Source organism: Oryctolagus cuniculus, chromosome 11 (assembly GCF_964237555.1).
Source record: "Oryctolagus cuniculus chromosome 11, mOryCun1.1, whole genome shotgun sequence".
In the NCBI taxonomy this organism is placed as follows: domain Eukaryota; kingdom Metazoa; phylum Chordata; class Mammalia; order Lagomorpha; family Leporidae; genus Oryctolagus; species Oryctolagus cuniculus.
This window is the reverse complement of record NC_091442.1, coordinates 53,217,457-53,239,976: the sequence shown is the minus strand read 5'-3', so window position 1 is coordinate 53,239,976 and position 22,520 is coordinate 53,217,457. Positions and strand designations below refer to the sequence as shown.

The 22,520-nt window shown below is 59.9% G+C and overlaps 1 protein-coding gene and 1 long non-coding RNA gene across 4 annotated transcripts in view; one reads left to right on the top strand and one right to left on the bottom strand.

The window, feature by feature from the left end:
- LOC127491011 (uncharacterized) overlaps positions 1-287 on the bottom strand; it is a 13,198-nt gene extending 12,911 nt beyond the window's left edge. Inside the window, exon 1 of one of the 2 annotated variants that reach the window (XR_011380045.1) lies at positions 235-287. This is a non-coding gene — a long non-coding RNA (uncharacterized lncRNA). Of the gene's footprint in view, positions 1-42 lie in introns of both variants that reach the window. The other variant, XR_011380046.1, reaches the window with a different exon arrangement.
- The window catches only part of FAIM2 (Fas apoptotic inhibitory molecule 2), a 25,118-nt gene extending 2,598 nt beyond the window's left edge, over positions 1-22,520 (top strand). The window contains exons 1-11 of one of the 2 annotated variants that reach the window (XM_008256430.3): positions 315-467; positions 1,708-1,811; positions 2,235-2,299; positions 2,588-2,641; positions 7,370-7,420; positions 7,592-7,631; positions 8,066-8,103; positions 8,593-8,680; positions 8,937-9,032; positions 10,551-10,604; positions 20,973-22,520. In XM_008256430.3, the coding sequence (XP_008254652.1) occupies positions 383-467; positions 1,708-1,811; positions 2,235-2,299; positions 2,588-2,641; positions 7,370-7,420; positions 7,592-7,631; positions 8,066-8,103; positions 8,593-8,680; positions 8,937-9,032; positions 10,551-10,604; positions 20,973-21,122 (825 nt within the window). In that variant the 5' untranslated portion in view covers positions 315-382 and the 3' untranslated portion in view covers positions 21,123-22,520. Of the gene's footprint in view, positions 1-314; positions 468-1,707; positions 1,812-2,234; positions 2,300-2,587; positions 2,642-7,369; positions 7,421-7,591; positions 7,632-8,065; positions 8,104-8,592; positions 8,681-8,936; positions 9,033-10,550; positions 10,605-20,972 lie in introns of those variants that run through there. The other variant, XM_002711124.5, reaches the window with a different exon arrangement.

Sequence of the window (22,520 nt, the reverse complement as noted above, 5' to 3'; positions counted from 1 at the left end):
GCGGACCCAGGTGGGAAAGCCGGGTAGGAAGAAGTTAGTTACCCAGAAAGAGATGCACTGTGTGTGTGTTGCACGAGGCTGTTATCAAAGGCTGAGGGCTTCAGAGGACTGGTTGGAGGGCTCCGTGAGAAAGAAAAGGGGCAGTGTTCACCATCAGATAAGTGACTGGGGCGACACACCTGCAGCCGTTGGGGGTGTTTGGCTGGGTTGAGCCACTCACTTCAGGAGCCTTACCTGGCGGCCAGGAACACACAGTTTCCCATAGGCTGTAGGGAAGCCCCTCATCACTGATTGACCCCGCCCCCACTGCTCGCAGAATTCTAGAAGGAATCCCAAGGACAATGCCCCTGGACAGAGCTTCTGTTCACAGGGAGTGGCTGCCATGGGCCGACCCTCCCACTCCCCGTCCTCCGGGGCCAGAGCCCTGAAGACTCACCCCAATGTGACCTACTGGAAGGTTCATGAAGGTCTGGCTTGCATGGAGCCCCCTTGCCCCGCCCCCAGCCAACCCCCCAGGACAGCGTGCCTGCTCCCTCTCCCCCGCCTTGCTGGGTCCTGGCCATTTGGATCTTGGCCGGGATGTATTTAGAACATAAAGGAACAAGGAGAGACGAGTGGCTGAGGGTGCCCAGCCCCCAGGCTGGGTTTACAGTGGATCTACCTCTGTCCTCTGCCTCGCTTCCCATTTCTCAGTTCCGGAAGTGACTACCACGGGAGCCGTTTTCCAAGGAGCTGTGGAGGCAGGAAGGCAGGCCAGCATGTGACAAGACCAACACTTGGCTAAACTTGCACCAAAGCAGGGTCTGACACCCTGGGCTCCTTTGGGGAGACACACTGATCTGCAAGCCGTGCCAGAATCCCTGCCCTGACAAAGTTAGCTGCATGAGATGAATAAGTGGGATGACTATCACACAGTGATCCAGAGGCAGTGAGAGAGGCCTGGGCAGCACACCTAACCTGCCTGGCAGTCTGGGAAGGCTTCCTGGAGGAAGGGGTATCCATGCCGTATCCCCATCCCAGGCTCTGCCAGGGAGATGAGGGCTTAGGACCAAAAGAAAAGAATGTGCAGAGGCCCAGAGGCAAAGAGAGCGCGAGGCTGATGGGAAGAGTGGGAGGGAGGAATGTGCAGTGGAGTGGCAGTGGCCCCACTCACCAGGGCTGTGCAGGCTTTGATAGGGAACTTGAACTTGAATGAGGGCAGTGGGGAGTCACTGAAGAGCTCACCACAGGGCAGTAGAATGGCAGCTTTGAAAGACCAAGACGGGGGCCATGCTAGGGGACTAGCAGGGCGGGGAGGGGGTGACAGTGGAGGGGATCTAAGGGACCCCATGTGAGGACTTGGGAGTGTCCTCAACTTGGGGGGGGGGGTACTAGGGAGACGGTGGTGTCGTTGCCACCAGGCACAGAGCCACAGGCTTCTGTTGTTAGCTGGTTTGGTGTCCAGGAGGTGGATAGCATCATCTGGGCTCTGCCAGGGTGTAGGGCCAGGGAGGGAGATGACAGCTCATTCTAGAGAAAGCGAGACGTGACAGGGGAGAGGGAACAGGGGCGGGCAGGGGTGTGGTGCTGGGTGATGTGGCCAGAGGGAGGACTTCAGCAGATGCAGAGAGCCCATGGCATGGAATGGCGCCCCCTGGGCAGGGGGCCGCTGGCGGCATTAGCTCCGCGCGCACGGGGACCCTCACGGCCCTCTACCTGCCCACGCAGGCAGCAGCTCCAGCTATGACCGCGGATTCTCCACTGGACACCATGAACTCTTCACCACCTTCAGCTGGGACGACCAGAAAGTCCGCCGCGTCTTTATCAGAAAGGTTAGCTGCCTCTACCCGACTCTCTAGGACTGGGGGCCTCCTTGGGGGAGCCCCGAAGAGCCCAGCCCTTGGCCACAGAAGTTTTCCTCCCCCTTCCTGGGGGATCCCAGCCATCAGCACCCACAGGGCAGGGCCATCTTAGGGTTCACCCCAGCTCCCCACCACCCCTGCACGCGTCATCTCTTCCACCCCTTCTCCTGCGGGTCCGCTCTCGGCACTCTCCTTTCTCTGTGTCCCAGGCCCGTCCCAGTGACCCCAAGGAAGCAGGGTGAGCACCCAGGCCATGAGCTTGGAGAGTTTGTTGAGTCCCCTGGGGAAGGCGGGCTCTCCTGGGGCCTGGCTGGGGGCCTGAGTCCACCCAGCCCCACCCAGCACCCCCGCCCCCCAGCCCCAGGCTGAGTGTGAGCCTCCTCCCTCCCCCAGGTCTACACCATCCTGCTGATCCAGCTGCTGGTGACTTTGGGCGTCGTGGCTCTCTTTACCTTCTGGTGAGTTGACAACATGCATGGACGTGGGCCTGGGAGGGTCTCTCCCGGGATGTGGTTGGAGGCTCCTCCCCCATGCGGGGAGGAACCCAAAAGAGTGCCTGGGAGAGCCGTCCTCTGGTCGGGCATGGGCTGCACCTGGAGCCTTCTGGGCCATCGGCCACCCCAGGGCATCTGCCACACACCCAAGGGACCCACTGCTCCGTGCCCAGGGGGCTGTGCAGGGCAGCCACAGGGCAGGGGTACAAATGCAGACTTGGGGTCATCCTGACTCTCTCCACTTCTCTGCAGTGACCCTGTGAAGGATTATGTTCAAGCCAATCCGGGCTGGTACTGGGCGTCCTAGTGAGTACCCCCTGGCCCCCCCGGGGCCCCTTCCCAGAGATGCCCAGGAGTGGGAGGAGGGAGCCGCCGTGTCTGTGCAGACAAATCCAAACCCAGGCTTCCCCATGGCCCTATTGCATTCTGTAGGATCTTGCTGGGGGGAGGGGAGGGAGCTGAGATCTGGTGGGGCAGAGGAGAGATGGCGCGCGTGCTGGTTAGGTAGGGCTGGGGAGATGGAGACCATCGACCTTAAGGGGAGGGGGACTGGAACACCTCGACCCACAATAATGATACTGTTGCTGCTCTTATTAACGATGTTATTAGTGCTTGCACAATCATTAATCATAATAGCTCCCACTCAGAGAGTGTCTAATAAGGGCTGGGTGTCCCTCTGTGTACAATGTTGCATCCGATCCTCAAATCTGCTTAGTGCGATGACCTTAGAAAACGAAGGCTCAGAGAGGTTGAGTCATTTGCCCAAGGTCACCCAGCTTTGCCAGTGGTGGAGCCGGGACTCAAACCCAGGGTTCAGGCTGAGACTTGTGCTCCTAATACCTCTGCTTGGCAGCTTCCCCTCAACCCTAGAGCCACTTGGCTCCTGTGCGGATCCCTTGGAGAAGGGCTTTGAAGTGTAGCTGCTTTCACCTTTCTGTCCAGGTGACTCAGGCCACAGCAGCCCCAGGGGACGCCGAAAGCAGAAATACACTGGTCTTGGTCTCCCTCCACTCCCACTGTGAGCCCAGCCCTGTTCTGGGGCTGCTGGGGAAGATTGGGGTGACGCAAGGCAGCCGCAGAGAGGTGGGAAGAAGGGAGCCCTGCACATATCCCAAGGTGCACCTGCAAGGAGGGCGGAGACCACTGAGGCGCTGTATGGGAAGGAGTGGCATAGGCACGAGGGGACTCCACGCAGGGGAGCAGTGGGGCTGACCAAGGAGTTTGCCCCTCCCCCTCCCCGGCACACCTGTGCCCAGGTTGGGGTCTGGTGGGGCAGGGGGCTCAGCCCTCAGTGTTGGGCCTGGAGACTCATTCCAGCCCCGTGGTGGGACAGCCTGGCGCCGCCAGGGCAAGGAGACTGCCAGGCAGAGTCTTTCCTGCGGCACAGGGCAGAGCACTGTCTGCAGACCAGGCCAGGCAGCCTGGGCCCGGGGGAACTGGGAGGCCCTGGATGGGAGAACTAATGAGGCCCCAGCGACCGCCACCCGGGCCAGCCCACATGGCGGGTTGGCATGGCTCCCGGCACGTCAGCAGTGCTGGCAGCCGGGGGCCCCGAGGCCTGGACAGTGGAGCCCTGGGACCCCTCCCCCAGGGCCTTCTGCTGCCAGTGGGCTGGGAGGGGGATGCTCTGAGCAGATTGGTGGGGGTGGGGGGGCAGCTCAGGTGTAGGGGAAGGGAGCACTGGGTGGGGAAGGAGCACCTGGGAGCCTGCCCTTGGCATTTCCACGTCCTGGCTCAGGCAGAGACAGGCAGAGGTGGGCGTGAACCATATGTTCTTCACCGGGTGCCACAAAACCTCGAAGGTGTTGGGCTTCTCTCGGCACCATGATGTTTCCTCCAGGGAGCCTGCCTGGGTTCTGCCCTGCCTTTCCCCACATCCCATCTGGTGTCTGAGGGCTACAGGGTCCCGACTCCGCCACCACGCCTGAGAGCTGCTCCATCCTCTGCCTTTGAGAACAACCCAAACAGCACAAGGAATACAACATGGCTTTTTCTACGAGTGGGGCCCCATGTATAAACGTCTCACTTCATCCCGGCAGATGCTGTTGTTCACCCCCATTTTGCAGATGAGAACATTGAGGCTCAGAGAGCTGTTCTTGCTTCCTAAGCAGCACAGCCAGGCTGGAGAAGCAGGTGTTTCTGGTGGTGAAACCCAGGCCCTGCTGCCCCCGTAGAATGCAGGACTGCATCCTAAAACAGGCCAAGTTGGGGAGGTGCCGGGTTTGGTCTCGTCGCTCTGGGAGCAGACCGGCCCAGGCCCTGGGGCTCAGCGTCTGACGTGCGAGCCCGCCCTGCGTTCTCTCATTCTTCTATGACTCATCCTCTGCCCCCTGGGATGCCAGCTCCCCCACCCCAGCCCCCAGGCGTCTCCCCCGTGGGTTCTCGCCTTATTGTCTGATTGCTCCCGCTGAGCCACCAGTGTCTGTGCAGCGGGGCATCTGGGAGAAAGGCAGGCAGAACAGAAGAGAGCAGAGGTGGGGCGGAGGGAGCTGTCCATCAGCCGGTGTCTAATTATAATAATGGCAACTCCCATCAGAGAGTCCTTGCCCTGTGTTCAGCCCTGCGCTGATGGGACTGCGTTCTCTCCTCCATCCTCCCCGCAGCCTGTGAGCTGGGCTCAGTGTTTCTGATCTGCAGAGGAGGAAGCCGGGCCTGGGCTGCTAAGGAACTTGTACAGGGCTGCGCGGGTGCAGGGGCAGAGCTGGGGCAGGCGGGCGGCGTGCATCAGGCTTCACAGCTGCGTCCTGATCCCTGGGGCTTTGGTCCCTCTGCCCGTCTTCCTTTCCCCTGTCCAGGGGTTGAGGAGCTGTGGGCTCTTGCCCTCAGGAAGCTTCCAGTCTGGCCTGGAAGACAGGGCCCACACCCAGGACACATGCAGATGGACTCTTCTTGCTGGCGCTGTTGTTAAGTGGCAGAGGAATGACTCAAAGGTGGCCAAGAGAGGACAGGTGTGGCTGTTTCCCAACTGGGACAGGATGGAGAAAGGGCACCCCCACACCACCTGACAGGGGGACCCCGTCACCCGGACAAGTTCTGTGCTATTTGAGAACCAGGGAAGAACAGGAAAGGGTTAAGGCAGAGGGAGGGGGTCTCACCCCCTATTCTATAGGCTTGCCGCAACCCCAGGTTTCTGGTTTCTTGGTTGTGTTTCTGTTTCACCCAGCAACATGTAAGGAGCACCCAGCAGGTGCCAAGCCCCCAGTCAACAATACAACACGAGTATACGGCAGGCCGCCCCCGGATGCTGCACCTGTGGATGGAGGTGTGGCTTCACTTGGGCAATGCAGGAAGGCTTCTTGGAAGAGGAAACCTCAGGTGTCCTGGCCAGCAGGAGCCAAGAGGGGCAGGCGCATTTCCAGGGTGCAGAGCAGGTTGTGATGAGAAGGGTGTGGAGGGGGCGGAATGTGATGAGAGACGGGTTGGAGAGGCCGGAGGGCGTGGATCGGATGGGGCACTGCCAGGTCTCTGGGGAGTCTCCACTGAGGAGTCACGTGATGGCCTGGATTGTGGAAGGCAGGAGGACCAAAGGGGCTGCAACAGCTTTGGCCAGACGCTGAGAGGGTGCTAGTGGGAAAGAGGGAAGACAGCAGGTTTGTGAACTGCCTGAGTAGGCAGATGCACAGATGCAGGCGATTAGCTGGGCGGGACCAGGTGAGAGCCAAGGATGATGCTGCCATCTCTGCTTGGAGACCAGAGCCTCCACCTGTGCGGCATCCTTTGCAGGAGTAGGAACGGGCAACGATGGAGGGCTGAGTGCCCACCTCTTCCCGGATGGCAGTGGAATATTTGAGTCTGGGTTTGAGAAGGGAAAAACCGAGGTGAAACGGGAGTGCGAGTCACGTGGACAGGTGCACCTGCCTCGGGAGAGCGTGGTGGGAGCAGAGCCTGTGTTGAAGGAACCGCAGGAGGCTGAGAAGGAGTGGCCAGGAATAGAGGATGCTGGGAAGTCAGGTAAGGTAAGGGCTGGCGCGTGTCAGTGGGACTCAGATCATTGCGATGTGGCAAAGCCAGCTGTCATTAACTGGGGTTGGGGCTGGGTTTGTTGGGTCGGGAGATGGAGAAGAGGATGCCAGGAGTGGAGGTCCCTTTCCAGAGGCTGCGAGGGTGGATGAAGGCAGAGAAGATGTCGGATTGGAGCTCAAGTGGCAGGGGGGTCCAGCGGAAAGGCTTACCTCTCAGACATTGCTTGGCAGTGGAGGGGGCGGGACCAGAGCTGGGAGGAGAGACAGCAGGAGGATGCAGTGTGATGGCAGCCAGGGAGCCCCACCTCGTTGTCAACGTCACAGCTCCTTCTGGGACACAACAGGGGATGACTCGTTGTCGCCGTCACAGCTCCTTCTGGGACACAACAGGGGTGAGGCAGCTGGGAGGCTTGTGCGTGTGTGCGTGCGTGCGTATGTGCAGAAGACAGCTGGGATACGGGAGGGAGCTCAGGGAGGAGATGGGGAGAGGACGACTGTGCCACGTTGAAGGTCCGTTAGGAGTTGGGGACCGTGCCTCGGTGGTGGCACTAACTTAGGTAGGCATGGGCAAGCCCTCCCTTGGGTCCCAAGTCCTCGTCTCCAGCCTGTTGGACTGGCCTCTTCCTCCACTGCTCTCCAGAGGATGCTGGACCCACCATTGCCACCTCTGCACTGCCCCGAGCACCTGCCCTTCCCCCACCACACATGGCCCCTGACCCAGGAACTCACTGAGTAAGTGCCAGGTGCAGGCTGGCAGGGCAGGGGCCCTGCTCATGTTGAACTTGCAGTCTAATGCGGGGACTGGTCGGTGGCGGTCTAGGGACCCACAAGGTTGTCACAGGTCACAAGGGGGCCGTGAAGGGCAGAATGAGGCAGTGTGGGGAGCAGGCGCATGTGGGCTCGAAGCCGGCTGTGGCAAGCAACATGCTGGCTGCTTGGCCCTGGTCCCCAGACAAGTCCCCTGACCTCACGCCGCCTACACTGTAAAGAACCTATTTCCTAGAGAAGGGGTGCACATTCGAGGACACCAGGCTGCGGCTGACCCACCCTTTCCCCTTCCTTCTGTCCACAGCGCTGTGTTCTTCGTCACCTATCTGACCCTGGCTTGCTGCTCTGGACCCAGGTATAATAATGACTCTCGGGGATCAGCTTATAGGAAAAGGGGTGTCCCCTCCCTCTCATGCGGGGGGAGGTAGACAGATGGGGGGCACAGGGAGATGTGGCTGAAGCAGGAGACCCCAAGGAGCGGGAAGGGGCTGGGCACAAACCCCTCTGAGCCTGGGTTTGCTTGCAGGAGGCACTTTCCATGGAACCTGATTCTTCTGACCGTGTTCGTAAGTGATCTGGGGCCAGGTGCTGCCTGGGGATGGAGGAGGAGGGGAAGCCTGGGTCGGGGGTCGGGGACGGGGCTTTCTCAGCCCACTTCTTCATGGAGCCCTTCTGCCGTCTCTTTCCAAGGAGCTGCTCTCCCCTTACCCCCACCCCTTTTCCTTGTGGCTTTGGTCTGAGAGGTTTGTTATGGGGGCACCCGGAGTTCTGGGCTATGTAGAAGTGTGGGGACCCTTGCAGGGAGGGAAGGATGAGGCTGCCAGGAACAAAACAGCAGGTGCACTGGCCTCTGGGACGTTCCTGCGCCGGCTGAGTCCGGATTGCAGACACAGGCAGGAGCATGCGTGGGGCAGAGGCCCAGGCTGACCTGGAGGGTGCCCGGGGCCCCCAAAGTCTGAGTGTTGCCACGAACATCCCTTCACCCTGCTTCTCCTTGCAGACCCTGTCCATGGCGTACCTCACTGGGATGCTGTCCAGGTAAAGGGAACAGAGCAGGGCCCTAGGGCAGGCTGGGCCACACCCTGATGGGGGCATTTGGAGCAGGTGGAATTCCTCCCCTCTGGCACTCCAAGGGCTCAGCAGGCCTGTGGGGTGGGGGTGGGGAGTGGTGGGGAGCAAGGGGGAGTCCTCTCAAGCAGCAGCTGAAAGACCCCAGACTCATGACTCTGCAGGCCCACCTCCCCCAAAAGCCACTGCCAGCACCCACAGAGACCCCTTCCCCCTTCCCGCACCCACCTGTCCCAGATTCTTCCAACATGACCCTGGGTCTAAGTATGGTTCAGTAGGAAAGTTGGGGAAGCTGAGGCAGGAGGGATCAGGGGAAGGGGCTGGGGGCGGGGCTGGGTCAGAGGTCACACAGGTCCTGGCAGAGGGGAGTGGACTGTGAGGAGTGGGGGAGCACAGAGGCCCCCTCCACCCTGCGCGCATGCACCAGAGGCTGACCCCCATGTGTCCTGACGCCCGCAGCTACTACAACACCACATCTGTGCTGCTGTGCCTGGGAATCACAGCCCTCGTCTGCCTCTCGGTCACCATCTTCAGCTTCCAGACCAAGGTCAGGTTCAGGGGGCCCAGTTTCAGGCGGAGCAGAGGGTGGACAGTCGGCTGGGATCCAGGGTTGAGGAGGAGGGGAGAGGGGGGAGGCGCTAGGTCAGGGGAGGCCTCCTGGGGGAAAGGGGAGAAGCCGCAGGTATAAGGGGGTAAGTGCCCCAGTGGCTGCTGGGGGGGAACCCCGGGAAGGCGGAGCTGGCCCGTGCAGGTGCCGGGTGGGTGCGCATGCGCAGGCTCTGACAGCTGTCCTGTCTCCACAGTTTGACTTCACCTCCTGCCAGGGCGTGATCTTCGTGCTGCTCATGACCCTTCTGTTCAGTGGACTCATCCTAGCCATCCTCCTGCCCTTCCAATATGTGAGTCTGCGGGCCCTGTATCTCCTGTGCCCTCCAGGGCTGGCCCGGAGCCCAAGCCCCACAGCCTGCCACCCTGTCCAGGCCCCTGGCACCTGCCCGGGCCCCGTGGCAGTGTAAGCAAACAAGGAGGCTTTTCTTGGCAGGCCTGGACACCTGCCCGGCTCCAGGAGCCACATCCGGCTTCACCTTTCTCCCCCCCACTTCCTGACACCCCCCTCTTCCCCATAGGGTAAGGTGAGACCCTGGGGACACCCAGAGCACTTAAACCCCAGGGCAGGGGAGGAAGGACTGGGGCTCCACGGGGCTGCAGAGGAAGTCCAAAGAGACTGAATCTGCCAGGCAGGTGGGGAGTGGGATTGTGGGGCTGGAGCAGAGCCCCCTCACCCCCGAGCACCCAGAAGCTGGCAGCCAAATTTCTGCTTTTCTAGAGCTGTCTGCCCAGAACTGTGTGGGTGCTGAGGCTCCAGCACATGGGGCAGGGGGCAGCTTGGGGACATCACAGGAGAGCCTTGAGGCCTGAACCCTGGGAACCGGGGAGATGAACCTGTTGGCGCCCCGTTGGGGGGGGCTCAGTGCTTGACCACCCCCTCAGCCACGCTGTCTGGTCCTGCTTCTGCCTGGGCTGGGAGCCGAACTGCTGCCCTCAGCCTTCTCCACCTCCTGTCCTGCCCAGCCCCAGCCTGGGGCATTTGGCTCCCGGTCCAGGATCGGTTCTGGCATTTCTTTGGCTCTTCCCAAGATCCTGTTGACGAAAGGAGGGACCGGAGTTGGCCCGGGGGCCCTCTGTGTATCCAGGATGGGGAGGGGGTTGCGGGAAGGGGCACCCTGGCGACTTCAAAGAGCCCTTTATGCAGAGGCCAGGCTGATAGGATGGCTTTGTTCCCAGGGACCTTCTGGGGGAGGGCCTCACAGAGGGCGCAGGCCAGGGTGACTCCTCTTGGGGGAGGGGGCTGGCTCACAGCTGAGTGACCTTGAGACCTGGGCGGGGCGAGCCCGGGGGGAGCGGAGGTTAGGGATCGCTGTAGCTGCCTCTGCACACAAGCCCATCTTGCAAAGCTGCCCCCCCCCCAATCCTTGTGTTCACGTCTTGGGCCGTTTCCGCGTAGGCCCCTCACCTCCAAGGCAGAGCCAGGAAGCTCCCAGCCAGAGAGACAGACAGACCCACACTCTGATCTGGGGGTGAGTGCTCCCTGGGAGGCAGCAGCAACCTGCAGCCAGACCTGGGAGGGAGGATGAACCTCCCTCCTCCTCCTCCATCCCTTCATCCTCCTCCCCCTCCAGCCTGAGCCTGGGCTGGGGGTGGGGGGTGTATGTGGGGAGAGGGCCAGGTCCTTAGAAGTCACCCCATGGGGGGCTCCTTCTGTGATCCACCTAGGATCCCTGGACCCACCGACCCCTCTCAGCCCTGGGGCACTTTGGGAGAACTGGGGTTGGTCTACACACGCCCTCCAGTATCGTGGCCACTTGTTCTGCTGCCCCTCCTGGCTGTCCCTAATCTCATTTTGTATCTGCCCACAGGTGCCCTGGCTCCATGCAATCTACGCAGTGCTGGGAGCGGGCGTGTTTACGTTGGTGAGTTTGGGCCCCCACGTGGCCTTTTCAGACTTTCCCCTGTGTCCCCAAGTCCCTCCCCCACCCCTGTATTCCTCCCTGAACCCATTGGGTGCACCTGTGGGCCGGGCTGTGCTCAGGGAGTTTTGAGCTGGGGGGCGGGGAGGAAGCTGTCCCAGGAGGATCCAGGCTGTAGGCAGAGGTATTAGGTATTAAGGTATTAGGCCTTCTCTCTGCTGCCGGTGGAGCTGGGAAAGTGGGGTATCCTGGCTCTGGGGGTCGAGTGAGTAGCTGTCGTTCTGGGTATAGGCTTCCTGGAAAGCTGGGAAGACATCGGGTTCTGTGTGGCCCGGTGAGGCTGGGCTTGCTGTCTACTGGGGCGTGGCGGGGGCTGGGACTGGTTAGGGGAACAATAGCACGGATACTGGCAAAACACCTGCTTCCCGCTAGCCTCACCGTCCGTCTGTGAGACCGATTTTACTGTTATTTGATTAAGATACAGAAACCGAGATCTCAAGGTCATATAGCATTCTGGCCAAGAGCAGCCGCCAGCAAATGGCCAGTAGACAAGAGGTGGCCAGGCACCAACACTAGTGCTCGGGTGGGCGGGCTTGCACTGGTCATTGTGCCTAGGAAGGCACCAATGTTCAGCCCAACCCAGTGGCCAGAGTTCCTGCCTCAGTCACGGGTTCAGAGGCTCATGGGTCACTGATAGCGGTCAGGGGTCATGACTATGAGCAGAGGTGTGGGGACAGCTGGACCTCAAGCCAGTGAGGTGGGCTCATTCTTAAAGCCTTAATTGAGCACCTACTGTGTGTGAGGTGCTGGGCGTGGCCCTCGGGCCCCCGAGGGGGAACACTGGGGATGAATACAGGGCTCAAGAGCCTGTAGAGATCTCACGAAACTCCAAGCCGTCCTCTTATAGGTGAGAACTCCGGATCGCATAGTAGTTAAGGGATGAGTCCCAGGTTTCCTGGCAAGGTCACGGCCAATCAGTAAGAGCAGCCTTGGCCAGGTCCAGGGTGCCTGGGGCTCTCCCATTCTCAGCCTGGAAAGTCCCACTTCCTGGAGAGTCCTGGGCCACCCCTACGTACAGTTTTCCTGGCTCCCAGACCCATGCTGTTCCCTCCAGGCAACACCTTGGAACGAGTCTTGTTTCCGAGGGCGAGGTCAGAAGTCGGGTCAGGAGGGCGGAATGAAGAGGGCCCCACGGCGGGCAGCAAGCTGGACACAGGCATGTGTGGGCCTTCGAGGGCCACCTCTGCCAGGGACACACAAGAGTCAGGCCAGGGCACGTGGGGCTGGTGCAGGCAGAGGACAGGGAACATCAGCCAGGGTACCTGGCTTCTCACACAGCCAGTGTGCGAGGCAGGTGCACACACACAAGCAGGGCTGGGCGAACGTTAATCCCCTAAACCTGCTTATTAATCTTCTGCTTTTTTAAGATAATAAAAATAATCCCTGCCATCTGTTCCACTGGTTACATTTAGCAAAAACACTTTCACACCTGTGACTTCATTGCTTCTCCAGCTCAGTCCAGGGAGGGAGGCGGCGACAGCGCGCTGCTCTTAGGGAGACGGTGTTCCACCTCTGGAGCCTTAGCAAGTCGTGGCCAGAGAGCGGGCAGACAGGGAACCAGGATCCGGGGCCCCTGGGGTCCCCATCAAAGAGGACAGCTCCTGCGGGCCGGGGCGGGGGCCTCCGCAGCAGCTTGCCCTTGGGGTCCCACATGGTTCCTATGGGCACACAAATGCACCCACTGTAAGAAACTCCTGCGAAACCCTGGACCCCTGACCTCACCCCATGCTCCCCACGGAGTGAAAGTCCCCCCGGTGGGATGTGCGCTCACTAGCCTACCCCTCTCTCCTCCCACCCACGCGTAACCCTCACAGAAGAATTCCATCCAGTTTGCCAACCTTCAGCTTGCTTGCCCCTTGGCACCCAGGCCACGCCCCCTCCGCATTTCTCTCCCGCCTTCCTCACCACACTGCCTGCTGTCATCTCCCCCTTTCTACCCTCAGACCTTGGAATGCCGTGTTTGATGCTGTGTTTGATTCTAAAATGCGCATCGCTGGCCCGCAACTCTCTTGGATTCCGGGTAGTCAGCGTCCCACTTAGAAGTCTGCCAGGCACAGCACAGAACTGACCTCCTGCTCTCTCCCCGGGTGCCTGCTTCTCCCATTGCATTCCCATCTCTGTCACCTTGGCAACACTCTCACAACGTCTCCCCTTCCCCCACACCTCTGGGGTCCTCCCTGCCGCCCAGAATTTGAGCTGCTTCCCGGATTCTCCCAGATCCAGGTCACCGTTGCCTCCTGCAGGCTGCCCCTGCTGGCCCCCACAGCCTGCAGCTGCTTTGAGTGAGGTCAGGACTTTGCTCTGCCTCGTGTCCCTTTTCTGATCTCTTCCCACCCACTCCGCTGCCGCCGCTGCCACGCTGGCCTCCTTGCCGCCCCTGGGAAGCTCACTCCCTGAGAGCTGCTCATGGCTTGTGCTTTCTTGTCAGTCCTGTGTGCCTGAGCACTGAGGCACGGCTCTCTGCTTCATTTCTCTCCGTAGCGCTTCTTGTCCTTGCCACGCAATCTTGTCTCCCTCGTCCAGCAGAACCTAAGATCCTTGGGAGTGGAGGTTTTTGTCTGACTTGGTCATTGCTGCGGCCCTGGTGCCTGGCACGCAGAAGTGTACTTCCGCAGGCTTGTACGGAATGGATGGATGCTTGGGAAGTGTGTTCCCGGGGGCGGGGCCGGGCCGCCGACATCCTGTCGGAGCTGCGGTTGCCCAGTGGAATTGAGCACTGGCTGTCAGTGTCTTGTGAGTCTCAAGGGAGGAGGAGGAGGAGCCAGTGCCCAGTTACCCATCAGTGTCTCATTAGGAGGACACCAACATGGTGGGGGCCTTTATTTATGTATTTGAAAGGCAATTATATATATATATATATATATAGAGAGAGAGAGAGGTCTTCAATCCACTGGTTCACTCCCCAAGTGGCCACAATGGCCAGGGCTGGGCCAGGCTGAAGCCAGGGGCCAGGATCTCCATCAGGGTCTCCCATGCGGGTGGCAGGGGCCCAAGCACTCGGACCATCTCCTGTTGCTTTCCCAGGCACATTAGCAGGGAGCTGGATTGGAAGTGGAGCAGCTGGGACTCAAACCAGCGCTCCTATGGCATACCAGGGCATCGCAGGCCACCTTGCTCTGACTGGCTTCCCAGAATTACCTCTGTCCTATGGAGCCTGGGGTCTCCCAGCTCCTGCCCAGAGTCCCTGGCCTCTCTGTTGGCTCCTCTATGATCCCCCACTCTGATCTGGGGGGGGTCCTCCGCACGGCCCAAGCGAAAGAGCAGGTGCACTCAGGGCTCCCCCAGTGCTGCCTCACTGGGGGCCTGCACACGAGGGGTGGGGGAGAGACCGGTGACAGGGCTCCCAGCCCCCTGGTGGGACCCTGTGAGAGTCCAGTGACTGTCTCTCCCCTGAGGGGCCCTGCTGTCTTGGAGGGCAGGGAGCAGGTGGGGGCCGTGGTCTCCCAGGCCTCACCCACACAGCCCTGGGGCAGTCTCAGGAAGCCTTGGGGTTTTGGTCTCCTCCCTCCCTACCCCATACTCCCCACTAGATACCAGGATCCAAATACAGGCGGAAGTGGGTGAGTCCGCTGAATGGCTTTGGGTGACCCTGTCTCCTCTCCCCTCCAGGGTCCTCTCCTTGGGTGCTTTTCTGCAGACACTCATGGGCTGGGCCGGTGACGGGGCAGGGTTGAGGGGCCGGGCCAGGACAGGAGAGCGGTGCGGCCCGGGCCTGGCCGCTGGCTTCTAGCTGGGCTGAGCCTCCAGGGCCTGTGCGATGCTGGGCAGGCTGCTGCATCCCAGAGTTGGTCCTTCCTTGGTCCTCCTTTGGGGAAGCTGATGCCTCCAAAACACCAAAATTGGAAAGCCAGTCCCAGAGACCTAGAGAAGAAAGCAGGCGTAAGATTTTAGAAATCAGGCAGCGGGTCCCATGGGAACAGCACTCTCCCCTTCCTGTCCTGTTTGGCCAGCTTGAGGATGCTGGGAGCCACTGCTGGTCATAGGAAGATTATGAGAGGCCCGAGTGGCCAGGCCAGAGGCTGGGAGACCGCTCAGGGGGCCCCCGCAGGGTCCCGGGGTCTGGACGGGGTGGCAGGGAGAAGGCGGTGGTCAGGGCTGGATGCCGCTGGGCCTGATGGCATTTGGGTAAGAAGAGCTCAGGCAGGAAGATGCCGCTCAGCCTCCGGTGCCAGGTGCTGCTGACCCCTGGCTGTGGTCACACACGGCCACCTGTCACGGCTGGCAGGGACCTCCCCGAGGAGCGTGTGCTGAGGCCTGGAGAGAGCACGGTTAGACCCACACACATGCACTCAGACATGCACGCAGGCACACAGCACACCGGACCAAAGCCCCGCTTTCCGGACGCTCGCTCAGCGGTCTTTCCATTCCGTCTCCCTGCCCACTTCACAGATGGGAAAGTAGAGGCCCAAAGACGTGCTCTAGTGGAAGCCCAGAGAGGCCGCCTCAGCCCCCGTCACTTGTAAGACCACAACTGCCTAGGTCAGCCCCACAGCATCTGAGGGAATTGAAGAGAAATACTCCAGCGCCCCTGCACTCCACCCCCACCCCGCCGGATATATGCCCTGCCTTCCTCTGTTAGGAAAACCCAGGGGAAGGCAGCGCGGATGCACACACCCCAGGCCAGGGTGTGATTTTACCCTGGACTCAGCTTAACTTCACTGCCTCTGGCTGCAAGCTTTAGCGTCCCCTACGTCTCCGTCTACATTTGCAACAAAAGCAGAAGCGCCTGCCTTCTTCCCTCTCCGGAGCCTAATCTGCCTCCGCCCCTGGTGCTCCGCCACTCCCCCCCCCCCCCCGTGTGCCACTCCCCCGGTGGAAGTTGAGTGGGTTCCTGTGAGGGCTCGGGGGCTCGGTGGTCTCACTGGTGATGGCTCCTGGGCGGAGTCTCCTTCCTGGCCACGCCTCGGGCGCACCTTGCGCTTGCTAAAGCCCTGCTCCCGCTTGATTCCCCCGCCCGCCACCAAGAAGCTGCCCAACCTGGGGGCGGGGACTGCAGAGGGGGCTGACTCAGAGGGGGCGGCCAGGGCAGGCGCCACTGTGCTCTCAGCCTCCCCACCCCGTGTGTGGAGAGGGAGGAAGCCCTCAGGCCGCCCCAGGGCACCCCCATCAAACTCCCACCTTGCTTGTCCCCTTAGCACACTGTGACCTTGGCCTAGCTATTTGACCTTTCTGTACCTCAGCCATCTCATCTTGCAAATGGGGCCGCTAGGAAGCGAGGCTGTTGCGGTGGTCGGATAAGAGAATGCGTGAAGGAAAGCAGCCCAGCACCTGGCACTCCGGGGCTTCTGCTTTTGTTGCAAATGTAGATGGTGACGTAGCAAGCACCAAAGCTTACAGCCGGGGGACCTGCGGCCGAACCCCTTCTCTGCGGCATCCCAGTTATGTCCCAAGTAAGATTCCGATAGAAACACTCGATTGATTTATGGGGGCGTAACTTACTCTATCAAGATGTATTAATATGCGCAACAGCAATTTTAATGGCAGGACATAGCTGGTTATTCTTGAACGTGGGAGGATGTGGAATTCCTGCCAGCGATGGGCTGTGGCTCTGCAGTTTCGGAAGCTCCTGGCTTCAGCCCTGATCCAGCCCTTGCTGATGAGAGAGAGAACTGGAGGATGGGAAGGGATCCCTCTCAATCTTGGGAAGCACCACACGTCGAGCATAGCCTCAGGGTGCAGCGGAAGCTGAGCCCCGGCCATCTCATCTCAGTAACTCCGGGAAGGGGTTCATTCTTCTTCTTTCATGGGGATCTCTGTAGCAGGTGCGTGAACGGATCGATTGTGTCATAGCTGTGTTTCCGCGTTGTGTGTACAAGGGGCGTTGTGATCGCTCCCACCTTGGGGTGGTTGTGAATTTCGAGTGAACAAATACACATAAAGCGCTCCGACAGCACGTGGCACATCCATGACCAGCAACGCTTACCTGTGGGTAGCAAAGAATTGCATTAGATCAGAGCCAGGATTGAAACCCGGGTCTGTGGGACTCCCCTACCTGGGTTCTTTTTTTTTTTTTTTTAAGGACATTACCAACACTTTTGTTAAAACATTGATTGATTGATTGATTGATTGATTTGAAGGGAGGCAGAGTTGGAGAAAGACCTTCTACCCATTGATTTACTCCCCAAATAGCCACACAGCCAGGGAAGGGCCAAGCTCAAGCCAGGAGCTTGGAGCTTCATCTGTGTCTCCCACCTGGGTGGCAGGGGCTCAGGCACCCAGACCATCCTCTGCTGCTTTCCCAGGCACGTTAGCAGGGAGCTGGGTCAGAAGTGGAGCAGCCAGGACTCAAAACTGCTTTTTCTGTGGGATGATGGCATTGCAGGCAGTGGCTTAACCTACTGCACCATGACACCAGCCCCTAGCCAGTGTTCTTGAGTGTGTAGCACTCACACCCTCCCTCAAACCACACACATGGGCTCTTCCACACACCTGTACACACTGCTCTCCTTTCATCCTGGCCCGGGCCTCTAGGCCAGATCTTGTCCATCCATGGTCCACCTGTGCCATTTGAATGTTTAGCACCCAGTCCAATGACACGGAGTAGCTTCTGTTGGCATCAGGATGACCTGGAGCCCAGAGCCCTACTCCCCTCGCCTGCGCCTCCCCCTGTCCTACAGCCCAGCCTCAGCAAAGCATCACAAAGGCCAAGCTCACTCACCCCATGGCTCAGAGAGCGTTCCCCACAAGAAGTCTGTGTCGCTCGTGGCCATGAGCTCCGCTTCCCTTCTCCCCTCCTCTGTCCTCCGCATGGACACAAGCAGGCATGTGCAGAAACAAACGCATGTGCACACGTACAGCGGCACGTGGTGGGCAGGGAGCAGGATTAGGTGTCAGGAGGCTCAGCCTGCCCTCCCGGCTCATGCTGCTGCCGCTGCACCTATCAGAAGCTGAGCATGAGCTTTGGATGAACAGGGTCATTTAAACCCTTCTAGTTTTGTTGTTGTTGTTGTTGTTGTTTAATTTCTAAAGACATAGTATAGGCGTACATTTGTTCGTATCTTTCCTTTTTTTAAAAAAGATTTATTTATTTATTTGAAAGTCAGAGTTACACAGGGAAAGGAGAGGCAGAGAGAGAGAGAGAGAGAGGCAGAGAGAGGGAGAGGCCTTCCATCCACTGGTTCACTCCCCAATTGGCCACAGTGGCTGGAGCTGTGCCAATCCAAAGCCAGGAGCCAGGAGCTTCCTCCAGGTCTCCCACTCAGGTGGCCATGAGCTCTGCTTCCCTGGCCACAGCAGGGAGCTGGATCGGAAGTGGAGCAGCTGGGACTCGAACTGGCGCCCACATGGGATGCTGACACTGCAGGCAGCGGCTTTACCTGCTATGCACAGCACCAGCCCCAATCTTTCTTTTCTTTTTTTTTTTTAATCTTAAATGTTACACAGATAAAGCAAATGTGGCTTTGAGGCTTTGACGGTGTCCCTTGCTGCCTTCCCCAGCAATAGCCACTGGCCAACTGTCTCTCCTTGCAGAATCTTTCTCTTTGCAAGTGGGCATTTGCTACCGAGGCCCCTGTGACACGTGCAGTCCCATGGGAGTGTAGGATGTGGCTTGCTCTGCCACTTTTCCTTTGCAATTGCACGCACCAGGGAAGCCCCTGTGTCTGTGTCTGGTACCCCTGGAGACAGAGTTCTGGTTATGTCTAGCATTTCACTGCCAAGGGGCACCTCGGCATTGGACAGGCCGGGTGGGGTGTGCACCCGGCACACACACATGGCATTTCTGTCTGCCGGACTGGCTGCACCGGCTCCTCTCTATGCTGCAGACCCCGCGTTTGGTATTTAGTGCCTTTCTCTTGGTAGCTCCGGGCTGGCCTGGCCTTTCCATGGTCTGCCTCCTCCAGAGCCCTTAAGCCCCACCTCTGGGGCCACACAGGGCCCGGCCGAGAGTGTGGCTGCAGGGTGAACCTGCCCCTCCGTGCTGGGCCCTCCCTCCCTGCACACCCACCCTGCCCCACCCATCAGCACCTCATTCACCATCCCCACCCCCGACTCCTTGTGCCATGTGTGAAATAGTAGTGACCCAAGGCCAAGGGCAGGAGCAGGAATCATTGAGGTTTGTCTTCAGGAGAGAGCCAGCTGGCCATTCTAGGAGGCCTCTTGGGTGGACACTCCTTAGATGGGCTCCCCTCCCCCAGACCTGGTCAAGTCCAAGCCTGCTAGGTGGAGAGATTCCATGTCATTAGTTCACCCAGGGGTGACCAGGCTCTGGGAGATCAACCAGGCAAGCTACTGATTGATAAGTCAGACCAGCCACTTATTAACTGACGCCAGCGACTCTGCTGAGCTGGCTGTAGCATTTCAGAGGGTTCCTCTGCTCGCTCCTTGCGAATCCCTGGGAATCCAAGTCAGAGTCAGAAGGAACAGGGTGGAATGGAGTGCGATGAGGCTAAAGAATTAGAGGAGCGGGTGCCTGGGTTTGAGTCCTGCCTCCATCCCCCAGTGGTGGAGTCAGCCCCTTGGCCTCAGTTGTACTCATCTACAGAATGGGACAGTAGTAACGCCCTCACCGTGTATGCGCTGTGCACCCGACCTGGGCTGCGCCCAGCTCCTCTGTCACTTGCGTGTGGAAGCTCTGTGTTCCTCAGGCCCCTGCAACTCATTCATCCTACAACAAAGCTGGTGTCTATGCGTACCCCTGCAGGGGCACCTCCATCCTGATGGTGGCTCCCCATTTTCCTACTGTTAAGGCCACACCGCCTTCCCCGGGGGGACCCGTCTGCCTCCCTGCAGAGACACAGGAGACATCTGAGTCTTGGTAGCAGGGCTTTTGTCCTGGTGATGCTGACGGTAAAACCCACATCCACTGCCTCCTCTGGATCCTGGGACTCAGGTCGGGTGAGGGAGAGGGGACCTGGGCACGCACCCAGCAGCAGTAGGCAAAGTGCAAGCTTCGAGGGCAACGCCATGGTCCCCGTTGTCCTCTCTCCCTTCCCCCATCACCCCTGCTACAGTGAGCCCCACCGTCTTCACACCGTGGCCCGCAGGTCCCCAGGGCTCCTATAGGTCTCATCTTTGAGCTGCAGGTGCAATGTCACCTGTCTGCCCACAGCCCTCATAACAGCATCAGGCCAACTTCCAGGCACTTACCAGTGCCCCCTGCCACCCCCTGCCAATCTGAGGGCTTCCTGGAAGCCAGGCTTGGCTTTAGGGCCCCTTGTGGTCTCTCCAGCCCTCTGAGAGTTCCCCCACATCCCCGCAGCCGGTGCCACAATACAGGTTTGTAGAATAATGAACGCGTTTCAGGGGCTTGGGGAACACAGAGCTTTCTACACGCAAGTGACGGAGGCACTGGGCACAGCCCAGTTCACAAGAATGTGAGTCAATTTCAAGGATTCTGATCCTGTGTGGACCAGTGGTTCATAACCTTGGAGCCGCTGGCTTCCTTCCCCCAAGGGAAACAGGCTGTGTACCTGTCATGTCATACGCTGTCTCCGGAGGGTTATGCTCCCTGGGCTGGTACCCAAGCGGGGGAAAACTATGTAGGGGGCAGGGAAGAAGAGGAGGCAGCATCACCGGTGTCACCGTGGACAGTGGGACGGCTGGGTGGGGGTAGCAGGGGTGGGGGCAGAGAGGAGCTGTTCCCAGCCCATCAGACCAAGCAAACCCCCACCCCACCTCCAGGAGAGCAGCGGGGTAGAATGACCGCTGGGATGCTCAGGTTCAAATCCTGGCTTTGCCACTTCCCAGCTGTGGACCTTGGGCAAACACGTAACGTCAGTTTCCCCTGGAATAATACAGTCCCTGATGGATTGAGATGTTAAGAAAACTGAGAAGGCTGAAACATGTCTCCAGAGCACATCACAGGCACTCAATCCCTGCTCACTGCTCCCTGAAGCATTTGTTTAGCCTCTGAGAGCAGGGTCCTGAGGGCACAGCAAGAAGACTTGGAAGAAGGTCCCCTCCTCCAGGAAGCCTTCCCTAACTCCCCACTCCCACTCATGGGTCCGATTCCAAGGGTCGGGTTCCAGCACCCAGGGGGAGCTTTGTATTTTCCTGGATTATACTCTTGGTCTTCCCTGAGCTCTTCGACCGCAGGGATCCTGTGTCTCTGCTGTGTCTTTCTGCCTGGCACGTAGTAGGTGCCCAGTAAGCAGGTGTTGACTAGGAACAGAGATGGGAGGTGTCGGGAAGGTTCCAGATTCCAGGCTGTCGCAGGGGATGCGGGGAGTGGGGCACTGAGCAGCCAAGCAGCAGGTGAAGGGATTAAAAGGGTGGGAGGGGGTGTGACCTGGGTGGGGCGGCGGGGCTGTGGCAGGCAGTGTCACTCTAACCGGGCTCTGACTTGTCTCTCTCTCTCTTTCCTTTCCCTAGTTCCTGGCATTTGACACCCAGTTGCTGATGGGTAACCGTCGCCACTCGCTGAGCCCCGAGGAGTATATTTTTGGAGCCCTCAACATCTATCTGGATATCATCTACATTTTCACCTTCTTCCTGCAGCTTTTTGGCACCAACCGGGATTGAGGAGCCCCGCCCCCCGCCCCCACCCCTGCCTCTCCCTCAGAACGCCCTCTCCCCTTGCTCTCCCAAGACCAGACATAAAACTAGCTGCCCGCCAGCCCACGTCTCATGTGCCCCGCCCGGCCCCTAAGATGTCGCATGTGCATTTACCATCAGGGCCCCATGGAGAACCTTTCCAATGACATCTTCCAGTTTGGGACAGTCACACTCGAAGGCCCCTCTGAGTCTGGGGATCCGAGGGACGGGTGAGAGGGACCTGGCAGGATTTCCCAGGACGCCTGGAGCTGCCACTGTGCCACAGGTCGGCACTGTCACTTTGGAAGGAAGGGGGGATGCTCACAGGTGGGGGATGAAGTGAGAGAAGGGCCTCCCACCAGTCGCTTGCTCCAGGGGCTTGGGCCCAGGGGCCCAGGGCTGCAGGAGAGAGGCAGGAAGCCGGTGCCTCTGCTGCTTGCCTTGGTTTCCCCTCCTGGGTGTGACGGAGCTCTGTTGGGGCAGGAGGTTTGGACATGGTTGGGGGGAAGGGGGCTTCTCCTGAAAAAGGCCCGTCCTGGGTCCCCTGGAGAGCAGGGAGTGACCCTCTGTAGTACGTGACCCTCCGCTGTGTCCACAGGGCAGGTGTTGGGGGTGTGGAGCCAAGTCCTACACCTCCCCTCTGCCTCCATTCTCTCATTTCTAGCCCCGGCCTGAGGCTTGGAGAGAGGTGTGCAGGCCCTCAGGCAGGAGGCTCTGGGGGAAGAGGCAGTGGCTGCAGCAGCTGGGCCACCCCCTCTGGAGGGCGCCTTGTCCTGCCCCCCCCCCAAGTCCCCTCTGTACCTGTTTCCAGAGCCCTCCCCCACCTGCTCCCCTTTGCTAGCCTCCCCCCCCCCCCCCCGCCGGGCCTCCTAAGGCCTTAGTGGTGTTGGCAATGCCACGTCCCTTCCCCACAGGCCCACAGCCCCAAGCCCCCGCCCCCACCCCTTATCGCTGCATCTCCTTTGCAAGTTGTCCAGCCCTGATGCTGACAGCCAGGGCCAGGCCCTCCGGCTGGCCCCATGCGCTGAGGCCAGGGCTCCCTTATCAGCCTCCAGGCGGCTGGGATCTCAGGCAGGGTGTGCGTTGGGTCACCCAAGCTCGGCCAGGGGAGGGGACTGGGGGGCCACACCTGGAGAACGTGCAGCTGGCATGTGTGCATGGCCAGCTCCGGGCCAGTGGAAAGTTACTGGCTGGAGGCAGGGAGGCCTGGGCTGGATGGCTCGGCCCTCCTTTCGCCTCTCCCTCCAGGGGCTTCTCTTCCCTTTTTCCTGGGGGTGGGGTGTGCTCTGTTCACCCCTGGAAGGCCTCAGAGATGTTATCTCCATCCCCCACCCAGCCCTCCACACCCTCCTGCTTCGAGTTTCCAAGAAACATTGCAGAAGCCTT